General features: G+C 35.4%; 1 protein-coding gene across 3 annotated transcripts in view; it reads right to left on the bottom strand.

Moving 5' to 3' along the window:
• The window catches only part of LOC134541666 (protein ecdysoneless), a 68,046-nt gene that overhangs the window by 12,024 nt on the left and 38,180 nt on the right, over positions 1–17,842 (bottom strand). For all 3 annotated transcript variants that reach the window (XM_063385278.1, XM_063385293.1, XM_063385286.1), the window contains exons 8-11: positions 13,901–14,087; positions 11,545–11,716; positions 10,137–10,339; positions 7,410–7,511 (exon numbers count right to left, since the gene is read on the bottom strand). In XM_063385278.1, the coding sequence (XP_063241348.1) occupies positions 7,410–7,511; positions 10,137–10,339; positions 11,545–11,716; positions 13,901–14,087 (664 nt within the window). The remainder of the gene's footprint in view (positions 1–7,409; positions 7,512–10,136; positions 10,340–11,544; positions 11,717–13,900; positions 14,088–17,842) is intronic.

Here is a 17,842-nt window from a genome sequence, read left to right as displayed (position 1 = left end):
ATTTTTACAAATAAAGTTGTATTACTGTACATACTATATAGCTGGGAATGGTGTTTTTTTTTGCTCCTATGGATATCCGACCTTTTTGCTGTTCCGACCATGGCCCGGTCCCGTCATGGTCGGATATGAGATGTTCTACTGTATTTTGTTTTGTTATTGACTTGAGATCATGTTTGATTGATGACAGAATTATATAAAAATTTAATTTAGATTTTACACATATGGTGTACTTACCAAGGTCATGACTTATCCCCATACTGAGGAACAACATACACAATCATATCTCAATAAAACAAACCTTAAGGAGCCATAATTTTGTCACTTTGCAATAACGACATGTGTAATAACCACACTATTTAAAAATGAAATCAGAATTTTTTTTTTATAATTTCTAAACGAAAATTAAAATAAGTTAAAACTTGCTTACAATTTTATACCGCACTGAGTTTTTTTAAAGGGAGATTATAATATACAATTTTAGAATGGCTACACCTGTAGTTCAAAAAAAAAAAAAATTTCTACTCTATCACACATACCTAAAAGGATTTAATACAGAAGAATAAAGCAAAGCTTTATAAATTACCTACAAAAGACATACCAATGAAATGTATTCAGTATTAATTTATTTGCTTTATTTGAAACTTCATAAAGTTTCTTTATATTATTCTGGATATTTGTATACACCATCCTTTACTACATGTAATTGTTTACCCTTGGAAAAAAAAAAACCTTTGTTTTACTGTACTGGTATGCAAGTTATGTATGGCATCCTAAGAATTTATATTTAAAATATCGGTATTAATGAGATTAAAAATATTTAAACCTATAATAGTAAATATAATATAATACTATACAAAGAAAGGTCTTTAACCCTGAATTCTGTGTTTTGTCTCATTATGTGATTCAGCATCAATGGTGCTGCTTGCGTTCAGATTTCCGGCGGCTGACCTCGGCACTTCAGCCACCAGTCACATTACTGCGTTTTTCGTTTGCTCAGAGTTTATAGTTACTCAGGGACATAACTAGACTAGTTTCCACCTGGGGCAAGAACTCATCTTAATGACCCCCACTTTTTTTTTTTTTTTTTTAAATCAACCAAACCAAAACCCTTCTCAACACCTAGTATCGCCATGACTTATTAATTAATATATCCCTAATATTTTTGAATCACACGCGAAAAATACAAGTTTTTAAATATTTTATGATACACATATGCGTATATGTATCTTTTCATAAAAACAATTTAGTTCATTTACCTCCCAACATTTTTTCTGTTCTAACACTACAATATTCAAGTAAATATCTGTAGTAAAAATTACTCTGCCAGTTCTCTCCCCCCCCCCCCCCCCCCACCACATCGCAAATACGGCACCCGGGGCGTAAGTCCCAACTGCCCCCCTCCCCCCCTTCTAATTACTGTCTAATTTCATTTCAGTACAGTGTACAGATTCCTATTTTATAAGCTGGTTGCATTTCACATTTGGTTTTCTAGTTACTAGTTAGTAGAGTTCTGCGAATATTCGAAATTTCCGAATTCGAGATCTAATTTTTTGATATTCAATTCGTAATCAAATCGAATTCATTTTACAATAATTCGACTTGCAAAATCTGGCCTGGGTACACTAATATAAGACATCCCCCTTCCCCCATTTTTAAAAGAAATGTAAATGGACGATTACATCTTCCACTTACAAAAAATTATACATCGAAACCTCTTATTTACGTTACCGTTATTTACGTTTTCACGTTATTTGAACCATTTTATTTCTGTCCCGTTTTAACCTCATTTGATTTAATGCAATGAATCCCTGTTGTTAACAATGCGCCTATTGCTTTACGCAGTTTACGCCGTTCGTTCTGATAAAACTGCTTACTAACTTAATTAATCCTATTACAAAGTAATTTGATGTGTAAATCGTGTTTTAAAAACGTTTTTAAAAGTTAAAAACTTCCATCTTTAACGTCTCGGGAGTCGCTTTAATAGATACCGCTTATAAAAACGTAAGCAGCGCCAGTTTGGTTGTGTTTATTCCTGTATTATTGTATAGAGAGCGCGCACGTAGTCTAAGATTGATATCGATAGCTTGCGGACTGCATGCACGCGCGCGCTCTGTCAGGAACCGAGTTAACCCGCACGATCGTTATGCGTATAGTTACAAATCACGTTCTTGTTACGGTTTCTTTTTTTTTTGCGTTGAATAAAATTGTTTTATTGCATCTACTTTTTAAATAAACGTACTTTCCATGAATAGGTTTTGTTTTTATGGATTACTTTACATTTTTTTTTGCATAATAGTGTTCTCCGTTCACTCTTACCCGAGTTTTGGAATAAACAAAGTCTCTTGTAAACAAACATTTTCATTGGCTGCCGGCCGCTGCGCACATTGTTCGTGCGCAAGAAATAGTCCCTTGGTTATGTACCATTTGTAAGTATTTTTACACTGCCTTTTTTTTTTATAACAATTGTTGTTATATAGCATTATAGCGTTTCACCATTAATATCCAATACAGTTTAATGTGTCAGCAAGTATTTACTTACAATTATGTTAGCAGACGCCGTGTGTACAATGTACAGTTGATGTTGATGCCCGGTGCAACAGTTGTATTTCGGATTCGTGCGCGCGCGGTTTGTTATGGCTAACGCCGGACCGAGTTTTGTAAAGCACAGAACGGGAAAGCCTTTGAAAAGTTCACAGAAAACTATTGTGTTGAATGTTTTTAAAACATTTTCAGACAAATATCCGGATTGTCGTGTGAACGATATCGCGAGTTTAACTGCGGAATTTACAAGTGTTTCGAAGAGCAGTGTGCTTCGTGCAAGGAAAGAATTACAGGACACTGGGACATTAACAACTCCCGGGAAGAAAAGGAAACTTGATTATCCTGTTATCAAAACTTGTGATGATTTTGTGAAAACGGCTATTAGGCGTAAAGTGCATAGTTTTTTTTTCGCAAATGAACCACCTACGCTGAACGAAGTGCTACGGTGCTTCCTGTTATATTACTTCTCCGTTATTTTATTAGCACCGACTGTACTGAAGTTTGTGTGTTGCAACTAGTTCTTGGCACGCAAGATGAATTCAGAGTGTCCACAAGGAAAAAATATTTCTTACCAACTTAGGCGAGAAAAAAGTACTAGATTTGAATAAAAAGTACTAAATTATAATTTGTTATCGTTTTACTAATTTAGGGAGGTATTATGATATTGCAACGCTCAAACAATTAATGAATTGAAAATAAACAGTAACTAAAACAACACATGCAAAGATAAAAAATAAAATTAATTAAACTCACCATTTTCACCAGCATGCATTTGGAGTTGCTGTTACATAGAAACTATGATGTCCCATGTATTAATCCTGCACTTAACATACTACATGTGATTAGATTTAATGTTTAGATTTTGCAAAAAATAGTTTTGTTTTTGAAATAATTGCATTTACTAAATATTATATTTACACATTTTCCAAGTTCCCACTCACAAAATAAACCACAGGAAATATTCATTCATTTTTCTTCTTCTTTCAGAGTTTGCTAACTTAATCAGTTCTTATGAAACAGTAAACTCTGCAGCTGATATGTTCTTCAATTTTTCTTTTACCAAAAGAAGTGCATTTACCAGTGGTATTCGTTTTGTTTCTAACTTTATTTTTGTTCAATGTTACTGCTGAAAATATTCTTTCAGTAGCTGCGGATGAATGAGGCAGGCATAGCATGTCTTTAATGAACACTGTTAAAGAGGGGAACATTTGGTCTCCTACAGCATTTTTCATTCCAAAAATCCATAAATTTGTCTTTCTTCAGTGCTTCTAGAGTCTTCAATAAACTCCATTCTCTATCCCGGTTTTCGTAATTTTTTTCTTCAATAACATTAGGAAAATGTTTGGCTATTGGCATTATACTGTGATTGTCGTCTGATTTGCACTTTTATAGACTCAGCATTGCTAAACCTTTTAGAACAGAGTCGTTAAAATTTATTCGTTTTAAAACTTGGAAGCAAAATTCAACAAAGAAGACAAAACATTTAACTTTCAATTGTGTTGCATCACTTGGTGGAACTATGTTCTTGTCTAACTTTCAATTGTGTTGCATCACTTGGTGGAACTATGTTCTTGTCTAATCCCATCAAAAGGGCTTCCACTCTCACTCCTAGATAAACTTTGCTTATGTCTAAAAACTGGCCGTTGTCAGCTGGATATTTTTTTAAATTGGATTATTTAAAACATATTGAAGTTTCATGTAATATTTCATTATCATTTTCATTTTTTCTCTCCCACTGATGAAATCAGAACATGAAGACGATATTCAGTACCTTGATAATCTAAATTTAAGTTCATTACTGTCGGCAGAATAAAAGCCAAGAACAAAAAATATGCCTGAATTTATGGATTTTGAAGTGCTGTCAAAACGGATTTCGCTATTTCAAATCCTTCTTGGGCATTTTTACTGAAACAAATTGGTGTTACTGTAATATTATTATATTAAAGGGAAAAGTACTAGATCTAAGAGTAAATGTACTAGAACACTAAAAAACTTATAAAAGTACTAGATATAGTACGAAAGTACTAACTGTGGACACACTGGATGAATTCAGATTATCACTTGCTGATGCGGCGCAGTGATACGACTGTGTTTGTTTATTTCAAAACTCAGCTAAGAGTGAACCCACGGTCTCACCCCTAATTATAAACTTGATTTTAGAATAAAATGTGCGATGCTTGCGCGATAAAAACGGTATTTTTTTTTTTACCACTTCCTTATGCTGTGATATTTTTATTAATATTTTTATCCTTGAAAGTCAAACATGCTAAATAAGGTGGCAAGTGAGAGAATTTTCTCTACAGCAGGCAACATAGTTATCAGCCGCAGATAATTGTTGTTGCCGCACCATGTCGATGAACTTACCTTTCTCCATGTCAATTTGAAATGATTTGCGGAGTGATTTATGTTAGTGCTATAGACATATAAGTTTTAATTTTTTTTTTTTAAATTTTTGAGAATCTGGTTGTGCTTCTTCAATATAGTCTCACTTTAATTTTAATTACTTGATTTAAACTGTGAATTATGTGACAAGTTTTTCAAAGGTGGTATGTTAAGTTTTTTAAATGATCTATATTATTTTAATAAATATTCCCAAATTTGATTCGAAAAAATTCGAAACTCATGAATTTTTTTGAAATTCGATTCGAACTGAAAAATCACAATTCGCAGATGTCTACTAGTTAGTACCACACTGACGTTTGATAAACCGACAAAATAGCCATTCGAGCACGGTCATGGTCCTGAACATTGAAGACCTTTCACTGTATTAATATACATATAATAATTAAGTTCTCAATGTCTTATTGAGAGCAATTATTGAATAAGACTGAATTATTTTCACATGCAAATATTAAGCAATATCCAAAAAGACTTTTGAGGATGCACAACACCATTAATATTTTTTTGAAATCAAGGTTTTACGTCTTACAGCTAGGTCAATAAAGACAGAGACGCTTCTCAGAGCACAAACCAGGGTCACACTGGGGAAACAAACTGCCATGGTCTGTTGCAAGGAAAAGGAACCATCACAGCAATATCCTGTAAGGATTATGTGAAACAAAGAAAAAAAAATCAGGATCCCCATGCCAGGTTCGGTGTGTTACCACCGCGACACCTACCTCCATACCTATGGACAGGAGCAAAAATCTAAGGGTCCACGGGGGGGAGGGGCTACAAAATGACTACAGGAAAGCTTCACTATAAAGAATATGAAGGGACCAAAAAATAGTTGAGTTTGTTATACTGAAGTTCTTTATACTGAAACATAAGCATTGTTATAAATATGTATACCGATAAACACATGAAACACCTTAAGTGTACTAAGGTTCAGTATTTCAGTCATTAGTCTATGGCCGCTTGAAGAACCTGTTCACATTGATGCTTTGTCTATGGTCAGGAGACACATTGTAGGCAGAGCTGCCAACCTCAAATCACACCCATCAGTAATGACAATTATATGAAAAAGGTACGCGTAAATCATGCTCAATAAATATTTCCTAAGGAATTATGACACACCCAAGATAAAACAAAGACAATAATATGCAAAAAAAAAAAATGAAAAATGTAGGCCTATGAATACAATGAAAATTAATGAATCGAAGAAAAAAAACTAATTGAACAATACAATCATCTGAATATGTAAGAAATATCAATAATTTTACAGGAAATTTTCAACCTTCAATTCGAAGTATTCAAAGTTATACTTTTGAACAATTGTCTTTTTATTTGCTTCTTTTATCCTGGTTGGATAAGAACTGTCTGATAAACAAACAACAGAAGACAAACAAAAGAACTTGTAAACAATAACTATGCGTTCGTTACTTTCCTTTCTTCAGATGTAGCGAAAAAACTACGATATGGATTTATTGCTCGTCATGACTATAAAATGTTCCGCATGTTTCTTTAATTCAATGTGCCCTCTACAGTCATCCCTTCCACCACGTGCAATAGAAAAGTCACACGTACATACATTACAAAACGTGTGGTGTTCCAAAACATTTGAAGACAACAAGCATGGCCATTCTTTTGAATAGTTAGGTCTTAGGTTGAAAGTTTTGAAGAATTGCGTTCTTTTTTTTCTACCCCAGATACACTTTTGTTCTGTCACACGCTTCATTTCTACAACCGGCACTGAAGATTGAAGATCACAACACTATTGAAAAAAGGAAAAAAAATTTCACGTTTGTAGACACGACAAAAACACTATGGTGAAAAAAATGACTTCAAAAAATAAATTAAAACAACACAGGTTAGCCAAAGTACCGTACAAAAATTATCGTGATGTAAGTAGCCAAAAAAACGAAAAGTCCGAGAATATGTACTAGTTGTATCGTACAACGGACGTAATACCATTCCATTGTTATTTCAAAACACGAGAATTAATCTACTCATTTCGACAGTACATGCGCACACACACTAGTTCCGTTATTGTTTTTGTTTACGTACACGCTGTTACGTTTGAATAAGAAAATTAAAAATAAAGTACAAGTTTTTGGATCGTATTTTTTTTCAAAAATTGCCTCAAGGTTGTTCGTTCAAGTGAATATTTTTGTTTCAGGAAAAAACGGACCGTCGTAAAATTCGTTAAGATGAAATAAAATTCAAGGTTATTATATACGTTTTTGGCGGGACCAAACAATGAGTTCGGTTAAGTGAAGTGTTCGTTTAACTGAAGTTCGTTGTACTGGTGCTTTCCTGTATTGTCATTCCCGTTCTACGGTTATGATTTTGTAAGTGCAAGCGGACCCCCTTAGTGAGGAGGTTCTTAATTCCAGGGGGGAGAGGAATGCACTCCCCTCCTTCCTCAGGATCTACCCCCATGCCTACAGATATTAAATAAAGCTACTTTTCTTCAATTTAGGACTTACCTGATTTTGACTGATTAAGGTCCATATCAACTTCTTCACCATACGAGCTCATTGCTGAGTCATCCGAATCCAATTCCCAGTTATCTTCTGGTATGGCAAAGTCTACCAAATATATGCACAATTCATTAGGTTCTAATACAATTTACATGAACATACTTTCTAAGTGAACAATACTGCTTCTAAAGTAAATGAAAATAATTTCTATCATAAATGTCAAAATAGGAAGCTAGGTACCTAAATATATAATACACCATATATATATATTATTTAGGCATGTGCGAGAAAGACTTTTTTGAATTCGAGACGAGATCGAGAAAGCAATTTAAAAATTCTCGAGAATTGAGTCGAGATCGAGAAATCTGTACTTTAGTTAACAGGATAATATGATCCAAAAAAGTAAAACTCAATAATCTGACAAACATACATAATTATTCAATAATTTTATCAAGTATCCACGATTGCAATTACAACTTTACCTTTACACTCAAGTTTATTTGCCTATTGTCGTATGTAAACATACTTTATTGACTCCATAGTCTATACAGTTTCCTTGAGCCATGGACGGTACTTGATCATGAAAGTCTGAACATTCGCCACTATCGATATGTCACTATCGATACGGACCGCAATTTAAACATCATGTTGCTTGTTATATACTGCTGGCCGTGTGTATAACCTAAGGCCATAAAACAAAATGCAATCGCGGAATAATTCTGCAGTCATGTTTACATTTTTATTTTTTACCGTACCGTTTTACGTTGATACTTGATATTGATACCGAAAATGATTTATTTTTAACTTTAATGTTGGTTTTATTAACGGAAAATAATCATTTTCTTCTGTAATTTAATGTGATAACCACAGCACAATTCATTGTTTACGTTTACCGTTTCATGTAGTGACTTGTGAACGGAAGTTGTTCGTTTTTAACTTTTTAATAATTTATCGTGTATACTATCGTAACAACATAGCTGCCAACCTCAAATCACACCCATCAGTAATGACAATTATATGAAGAAAAAAAAGTACGCGTAAATAATGCACGATAAATGTTTCCTGGGGAATTATGACACATACAAGATAAAACAAGGAAAATAAAATGCAAAAAAAAATGAAAAATATAGGCCTATAGGTATATATGAATACAATGCAAATTAATGAATAAAAAAAACTATTTGAACAATACATTCATCTGAATATGTAAGAAATGTCAATAATTTTACTGGAAAGTTTGAACCTTCAATTCAAAGTATTCAAAGTTAAACTTGTGAACAACTGTCTTTTTATTTGCTTCTTTTATCCTGGTTGGATTAGAACTTCCTTGTAAACAAACAACAGAAGACAAACAAAAGAACTTGTAAACAATAACTCTGCGTTCGTTACTTTCGTTTCTTCAGATGTAGCGAAAAAAACGACGATATAGATATATTAATCGTCATGGCTATAAAATGTTCCGCATGTTTCTTTGATTCAATATGCCGTTTACAGTCATCCCTTCCACCATGTGCAATCGAAAAGTCACACGTGCATACATTACAAAACGCGTGGTGTTCCAAAACATTTGAAGACGACAAGCATGGCCATTCTTTTGAATAGTTTAAGTCGAAAGTTCTGAAGAATTGCGTTCTTTTTTTCCCCCCAGAAACACTTGTTCTGTCACACGCTTCATTTCTACAACCGGCACTGAAGAACAAAACACTATCGAAAAACATTAAAAAAAATTTCACGTCTGTAGAAAGACAAAAACACTATGATGAAAAAAATGGCTTTCAAAAAAAATTAAAACACAGGTTAGCCAAAGTACCGTGCAAAAATTATCGTGATGTAAGTAGCCGAAAAACGAAAAGTCCGAGAATATGTACTAGTTTTGTCGTACAACGGACGTAATACCATCCCATTACTATTTGAAAACACGAGAATTAATCTACTAATTTCAATAGTACATGCGCACACATACTAGTTCCGTTATTTGCGCAACCACGCGATGTATTCGAACTGCGTTCACGAAACCGCACAGCAGAAACTGAATTTTTTCCGTCTCCGTGCAGCACAACGCCTCGTTTCCGTAATACACCAGCGATGTTCCGTAATTCCGTAATTCGGTGTTAAATCCGTAATAATTACGGAAAATCCGTAATGGTTGGCAGCTATGTAACAAGTATATTTTATTTTATTCGATCTACGTTACGTTGAAGATATGTTAATTATTTCAACACGCAACACAAAATGCTGCCTCAATATTTTATATTACCTAACCTATTTCTTGTTTACAAAATTCTCGAAAATTCCGAGCCAAAAAAATTATCTCGAGACGAGTTCAAGAAAATTTCTGTCTCGACTCGTTCTCGATGATGCCGAGACTCGCACATCACTAATATTATTCTTATTAAATGACAAGTATAAGATTTCGAAGTCAAATAGAATGCAGATCCTGCTTTTATAAAGACTATAAAAATTTGGTGCTCAAGGTCCAAACAAAATACTCTACGAAAAAACTGAAATTTGTACACTAGACTTAACATCTCCTCTCTCATTCGAGACCAAATCAACCTGAGCAAGACTGTCTGTTGCGCCACTGCACAAGTAAAGATAAAAAATATTTGCCAAAAATGTTTTAAGGGCCTAAAAAAATCAAGAACAAGACCAGAAGAGAGTAAAGCTTTACGTTATAGAACTTCATATACAGGAACTTAGTAATATACAATTTTCTAAAACTAAGGTATTTACCTAAAATATTTTGTACAGCACATGAGAAGGCATCAGCACTGAAGCTGACTTTATTAGAGTCTTGAGGCATATCATCCGAACCACCATTTGGGAAAATTTTACTCGGGGAAGTGTCTGGGGTGTTTTTGCCCTTTTTCGTCTTCTTGATTCCTCTCTGAGGCCGGACGGGCGCTGGCGACTGTCCTCCCAAGTCCTCGTCATAACTGCAAACATATCAGTGCGTTCAATCTCAGGGAACACAGCTGGGACATTTCAGATAGCAGTTAAGAGAACAACAAGCAACAACCAACAGCAACAACCAACCTTGTGGTGGCCTCTTCGAGCAAGACTGCCTGCAACATGTCATGCTCTTGGCAGAGACATTTTTTGATGTGTGCGTGCTTCGTAAATTTGGTGTGTGATAAGATACTTTTAATGTTTGTTTTTTTAAACCAAAAAATGAACAGACAGCTTCTTATAGCTGCAGAATACACTTTCAAGTACACAAGAATGTGACATGTGCCATGAAAAAGATATTTTTATACACAGTTAATGAATGACCAGGACCGCTCAAAAAGTGCCGCTATCAACTAAAACTTAATTTTCTAATAGAATTTTCTGATACAGAACTTTATCTTTTAACGTGCCTGTAAAACAGATTACACACAAGGTTAAATACTACACAAACTCATAGTGAGGAAACTACTTGGACAGCCCGCTGATAGTAACGAAGGGGTAAAATAAGGTTAGCATAGTTCAAGTTATCAAATTTATTTTTAACCGAAAAATAAAACACACATATATTAACATTACATTTAAAACAAACTGGTAGCGAGATGGTGTTACAATAAAAAGTCCTAAAATTATATAAAATACTAAGTAAACTTACATGTACAATGAAAGTTTGCTCGCTAATAAAATCCTACAAATTGATACATAAAAAAAGCCAAAATACTCTAATAAAAATGACATGCGTATTAAATACATTTAAAAAATATTTATTGTTTATAAAAGATTTTTCTTCCTAAACATATTCAATGGTTTTATTAATTCAGGTTTCTATGGTTTTGGAAAACCTATATAAATTGGTTTATGAATGATATACAAAAAATAAAGAGTTTGAAGACAAAGGCTACCTACAGACACATGGTTAATCCAAAATTTTATATGTTAATACATGCTTTTAGTACATGTTACAACTGACATAAAATTTTGCCTTTAAATTCATGAAAACCATTGAATAAGAACTTGTTTGGAAAAAACACCTTTTTATAGAGAATTAAATATGGCTATATTATTTATTTATCAAAAATTATGTACAAAATCACAAAATATTAGAAAAAAAATAATTTAGGATATTACCCCGTTAAAGTTCAAAGAATAAAATCATAAAATGTGACCAAACAGCAAAATCTACATGTACACTTACTCTGGGAATTCAGCACCTTCGAGGCCGGAGATGTGATTCATGAACTTCATGAGCTGCGACGAGACTACCTGAGGGTCTGTCTCACTGTTCACCTTCGCTGTCATCTTGCGGCCGTAACGCTCCTCCATCATCTCATCCAGAGCCTTCGGCGACACTTCCAGCCAGCCGTCATCTGGAAACATAGCTGCCCATGAGCATTCTTTGGCTCTACGCACTATGCATACACATGTGCAAAAAAGGTAACGTATTTATACTGTCCAATGTATAGAGACACTATTATATGGTGAATTGCGATAAAACCAAAATAACACTGCGCATCATGTCAATACAACACATAACACTAAAATACAGATTAAGCATTGAAATGTAATCAAAAATAAAAACATAAGAAATTTCACAAAACTCAAATTTCAAAAATGTTATCTTTAACTATAGTAAATTAATTCAATGTAATTTATTTAGCATGATAATTGTACAAAAAAGAATCAAATGGAGTGAAAACATCTCTTCTATTTACATTGATGACATTGGCACAGTTGTCAAACAAACAACAATTTTCCGTATTAATTTTAGTTTTACGAGTAGTTCTGTTCTAAGACATGCTTAACTATTAATTTTATGGTATAAGTGCATCAAGAGTCAGTTAAAATATGACTATTTTGTGAAGTAAGCATTAAAAAATATTTTAGTTTCAGATTTGTCGAATAATATACTCTTTCTTAAGAATGTTGGTTTAATAGTGTGTGTATACCTACACATATATAAATGTGTGTATACACACATACATACATACATACATACATACATATATCTGTTTTGTTTGAATTATCATCCTATTAACGTGTTAGAAATGTGTTTGCCTGACCTTGAGGCTGTTAACAAAAACATTCCATAATAAACACTTATTATCATTAATATTATTATTATAAATATGGGTCTAATGTAACACATACACAAAATTATAGAAATAAAAAAAAATCAAATTATTCTTTTTCCAACTATTATACTATATTTTGATTTGGCTCATATGAATTACACATCACTAATATTTAAAGTTAAGGTACTTAAATGAAACAATATCATTTAAAACAAAATATCCGCAAGCTCTGAAGAATATTTAAACAATTTTCTTTAATGTACTATGAATCATTGAACTGTTTGAAGGTAATGTTTTGTTCAGTCTAGAGAAAATGGTTCAGCCTCATGATTCTACCCACGACAATCAGATAAAATATACTCGACTAAGTTCAGCGGAGGGCAATTGGAAAACTCCGTTCTTCTAGGACCTCTGGTCTTGTCCCCAGCTGGTTCAGGAAGTGTGCCAACTCTCGCTGTGAAAGAAAGTCTAGAACTACGACCCAGAAAAACTATTGATGACGGCGACTCAGCTTGGCTCCGCACAGGACTCGTTGAAAATTCCTTAAAATAGGTGTGTCTCACCAATGAAGACAGGAATTGTAGCTGTAGAATTGACTGGAAGTCTTGCATCACAATGGCGGATATTCACCCGACATGGTAGTGTAAATAACTGTGAAACATGACTCCCTATGGTCTGTATGGTAAAATCCTGAACTTCCTCGACTTAACACTTGCAAAGCTACATCAATTCGCAGTAGCCACGTATATTCTCGTTCTCTGCGCGGGATCCCTAGACCGAGGGACCGCCCCACGCACAGAGGACGACTTCTCAATCCAAAACCCAACACTTGTTCTTTCAAAATCGCCAGCCAGCGAGCATGAGCATCTACGCTAGGAAGAATGACTACGCAACCTCACTTCCTACTTGGCGAAAGAGTTAATACTCGAAGACCATAGCTAACGAGTGCAGTGAAGCGAAATCAGTAATAAATGGAATAATAAATCTGAAATAAATATTCAGTAATGAAGAATAGAATCCCAAACATGAATATAAACTGAAATTCTATGGAATAAGCCTGGGTCATCGCACTATGCATAACCTACTTAAATACATGAAAGAAAAATATAATTATTCTCATTAAAATGATAAAGTAAACATACAATGAAGACATAAATGAGTATAAACATGTAAACATGTCTCATTGTTTACAAGAATGAAAACAATGTATAAAAGTATAAACAATAACAAAATCTCCTATTTTAAATTGAAACTGTCATAAAAATAAACCCATAAAATCTTGTCCTTAGCAATGTACAATGTACACAACACTAACAGTAAAAAATAATTTAATCCTGTTAGTTTAATAAAAAAAGCTTATGGTTGAGCAGTTAGCAAAAAGAATTTTATATATGTATATATATATATAAACTTAAATGTACAGAATAAAGCAGATTAGTTGTTAAGTACAATGTATGATAAAACTCAACCAAAACCCACCATCTGGGGGAGGAAGTGAAATTTCTTCCTGTTTTAGTTCTTCAACATCAATATCCAGGCTACTCAGCACGTCAAAAACTTCTTGTCCGACTGAGGACTTGCTGGGCATCGAGTCCCTGGCTGCAAGGTAGTGGTTGCGGGCTTTCTCAAACAGCTCTATGTACTCCTTGGATCCCTCCAAGAGGCCCTGATTACAACAAGCAAACACTTTACAATCAATGGCGCAAAAAAAAAAAAAAAAAAAAAAAAAAAAAAAAAAAATAAGTAAATTTACACATTTACCACATATGCTTGCATAAAGGATCCTTAATTCAAGTCATCAAAATTCCAAAAATTGCTTCCTGTTTCCAAACTAATAAAACATTTTCACTGCTGTATTCACTAAATGGATTTAATTGAACTACAGCTTGACGTTTCGTCGGCATAAGGGGTCATCAGTGACAATGAGGGGTAATGAGTTGAGTAGGGGTCTGCAATGCCTTGGAAAGTAGAATTTGAATCAAAGATAAGTTTCTTACACTTTGTCTTTTGGAAAATTGGATTTTTTTTTAAATATTCCAAAGATTTTTTTTTTTTTTAAAGCCGAATATGAATAGGCCTACGTTAAAAGCCGGATTTAAAGCCGTTGTTTGGGGACACAAATAACATTTGGCTATGTTATGGGAGAAAAAAAGGGTTGACTCACATCACAGGGAGAAAAAAATAATGTTAGTAATTTGCACACATGCATTAGCTTTTATTCAAGATTAGTTGAGGAGACATTTTTGGCAGGTTCTTTGGAAAATATTTAGACAGGGGCAACTGGATATTTGTGCCGCTCTGCCACAGGGAAGCTGGGTGACTGGTGGCCCCGCTGGCTGCTGCAGAGTCAGGCCTCACGATGTCCTTAGTGTGGGTGCGGCTGGTGTGCTCGGTCGGATGGCAGGCCATGATGCCTGGTACAACAATGTTGCTACTCACGCTCCAAAGGGCTTCCTGCTGCCTCACTCCCTCCCTATTGCAGGTGGGCTTGAGGCCGGGCAGGGTAGGAACAAAGAAAAGGGGTTTAGATAGGTAGCTGGTGGCTGCTAACGCCTGGTTGACCAGGCAGTGGTGTTCCCGACCGACCACCCGTGCTCAGCTGATTTCTTGTGGTACTCACAGTCCCACCTGAGTGCTAGGAAAGCAGCAGCTATGGGTGATATATCCGCAGTAGGCTGTTTCCCAGCTGATTTTGTGGGGTACTCAAGCCACTAATGTAACCACCCCACTGTTGTGTCAGTGAGGAACGAGACAGGGTGCGAGGAATGTACCCAGGTCACCCAGCTGTGTTCCTTGTCCCTTCCCACGGGATTGGCAGAGTGACGACGAAAGGCCTACAGAACAGAGAAATGTGCAAAGTCTGTGGCGAGGGGTCTATGGCAATAAGTAATACCACACCTGCCCCCTGGTTGCCTTGGAGGCTTGCCTTACACTGCCTATACTGCCAAACTGCCCTATCTCTCGACCAGTGTGGTAGCAATGTCTTGAGGTGGCTACTGGCGGAGGTGCTGCAAGGCATCTGGGTGCAGACATTGAGAGCTCAGGAGGGTCGTCGGTAGGGCTGCAGCCTTAGGTCAACTCGAGTCTGCTGCTTGGGCGCAGCGGAGGAGGGATGAAGGGCTTCGGCCGCAGTAGGCTCATTCTTCTTTCCAAGACACAAGAGGGGTGGCAAGCAGCTGAGCTGGTTCTGTGGTGGCAAGGTCATGTGCGCATTATTGGCGTTACAGCAGGGGAACTGACGTCAGTGCCCTCTCATTGGGGCACACGCACATGACATATTCTTATACAAGTAATAAAACTGTGCAGGATCCCGAAATTCAGAAACTACTAAGATATTTTCTCGTTAGGCAGGAAAAAAAAATTCCCAAAGTTTTCAGGATTTTTTTTTAGAGTTATTCATGTGGAGGGTTTTTATTTTCACTACATTCAGCGATGTGGATTGTGAGAAAACTAATACAGAAAAAGACCGACATAATTAACGACCGTGTTGTCGGCTTACTTTTTAATGGGAAGAGAATTAAAAATATATTAGAACTGTCACTAAACTGATAAAGCTTCATACCATATGTAAAACAGTGCACAAAGTTGTGCCGTCTGGTGGTTAGTTACGTTTAAACGTATTGCAGGATAACTTGTATTTATCTCGCTGAAAACATCTGGCTACAAACTAAAGAAATATGGTAAGTTATCCTGATATACACTGATGTGTTTTTGGGTTAGATAATACACAGCGACCATCCAGATGCACGTATACAAGGGGAGGGGAGGCTGCCCTATGTTGTTGTTACCTGCAATTATTAAAGATTTACGAACCATTCACTTGTCACATGGGGCTTAAAGTGAAGTTAAAAAGACGTGTACATGTTGGTCGCCGGCAATATATCGTAGCGTTTTACCGGAAGTCTACTGTATTTTCACAGTAAAAGGTTTAGCGGTTACGATTTTCAAGGTACCGGTACCGGGATTATATCTATAGTTCTCTGTGCCAGTTAATTTGCTAAAAACCAACGGAACCAAGATCTTGGGCTGACCCTTCACAAACTTCAAGTCACACAAGTTTTAATCTTCTAAAGGAACAGATGGAAATTAATTGTGTCCAACTGCTTATTTTTAAAGCTGCTATTTGCTTAACAGTCTATTCTGGTTTATATTCACCTACAAAGTCCCTTGCAAGCTGCTTTAAAGTTTCACATTTTCATCAAAACTTAGATATTCACATTTTGACCCCCACATGAACTTAGAATAATTTGAAGATACATATTGATGGCTTCTTAAATACCCGAAAACCTTAATATTATACAGGACATTTAAGGAAATAACTTTATTATACAGAATTAGTAAGCACTGTTCATTCTACTAAAATTTTTCAATCCTGTCCCAATTCCTGGAGGAAATAATTTATTCCAAATCCAAAAATTTCCTGAACTGTAAAAATTAAAAATTGATTCCTGCACAGCACAAAAATTTAATATATGATTACACCATTAGCTAGCTGGTGACAATAGTGAGCTGTCAAAGTCTTAATGTTTCCTGAAAACACCAGAAAAAATAAATCTCACCTTATCATGAAAAGCATTTTATTTCCTGCATATAAGTTGAATAAAAAAAAGTCAATAAATGTTGGATACTATATTAGCATGATATACATGCTTTAGTCTCATCTTTTTTTTCTTTTTAACCTACATAATAAGTTTTACATTTCTGCGATACAGGAATAGGAAAAAAAAATTTAATGTTCAGACAGTAAATTGTTCTTCTTAACCAGGGTGAGAGATATTTTTTCCCCTTCTTTCTCTTCCCAAAACATATTGTTCTTCTGAAGGGAATAGAATGCTACAGTAAAACCTTTTTGTTGCGACCCCATTTATTGCGACCACCTCTCTATTAAAACCCGATTTCGAGGAACCGTGAAAAAATTGCCGAAAATCCGAAGAAAATCGGACAGAAAACAAGTTTCTTGTGGTGAGAAGCGTGTTACTGCGTTTCTCTTGCCGAGTACTGTACTGCCGTACCAGCGCATATCTAAAAATAGATACCACTTCCTGTCGACCGCTGTCAGTGCTTAACAACCCCCATTCCACGTCCCTTTGCCGTCCCTTTTCCGGCAGGGTGCAGATAAAGGTTTTTGTGGCAACGTGTTTACGTTTAGCTCCGCCTCGACTTGTTTTAACTGCCAGCTATGTTTATTTTGACAGCTCAAGCAATTATCTTTTCCCGTGGGTTGATAGAAAAAGGTCGCTTCACCCAGCATAAAAAAAAGGCTACGCCACTTATTCCCCATGCAGGAAACACACTGGCTGCCGTCTGTCTCCCCCGCATTTATCTTTGTTCTAACATTCCACGTCTCACCTCTCGCGCGAGCAATAACGAAGCGACCACGCATTGGGTCGTTTTATGCTTTGTTTGGTGACAGCAGCTTGA

The sequence above is a fragment of the Bacillus rossius genome, chromosome 1, assembly GCF_032445375.1.
Source record: "Bacillus rossius redtenbacheri isolate Brsri chromosome 1, Brsri_v3, whole genome shotgun sequence".
Taxonomy (NCBI): domain Eukaryota; kingdom Metazoa; phylum Arthropoda; class Insecta; order Phasmatodea; family Bacillidae; genus Bacillus; species Bacillus rossius.
Note: the sequence above shows the minus strand (reverse complement) of the source record. Positions and strands in the feature narration are given on the sequence as shown.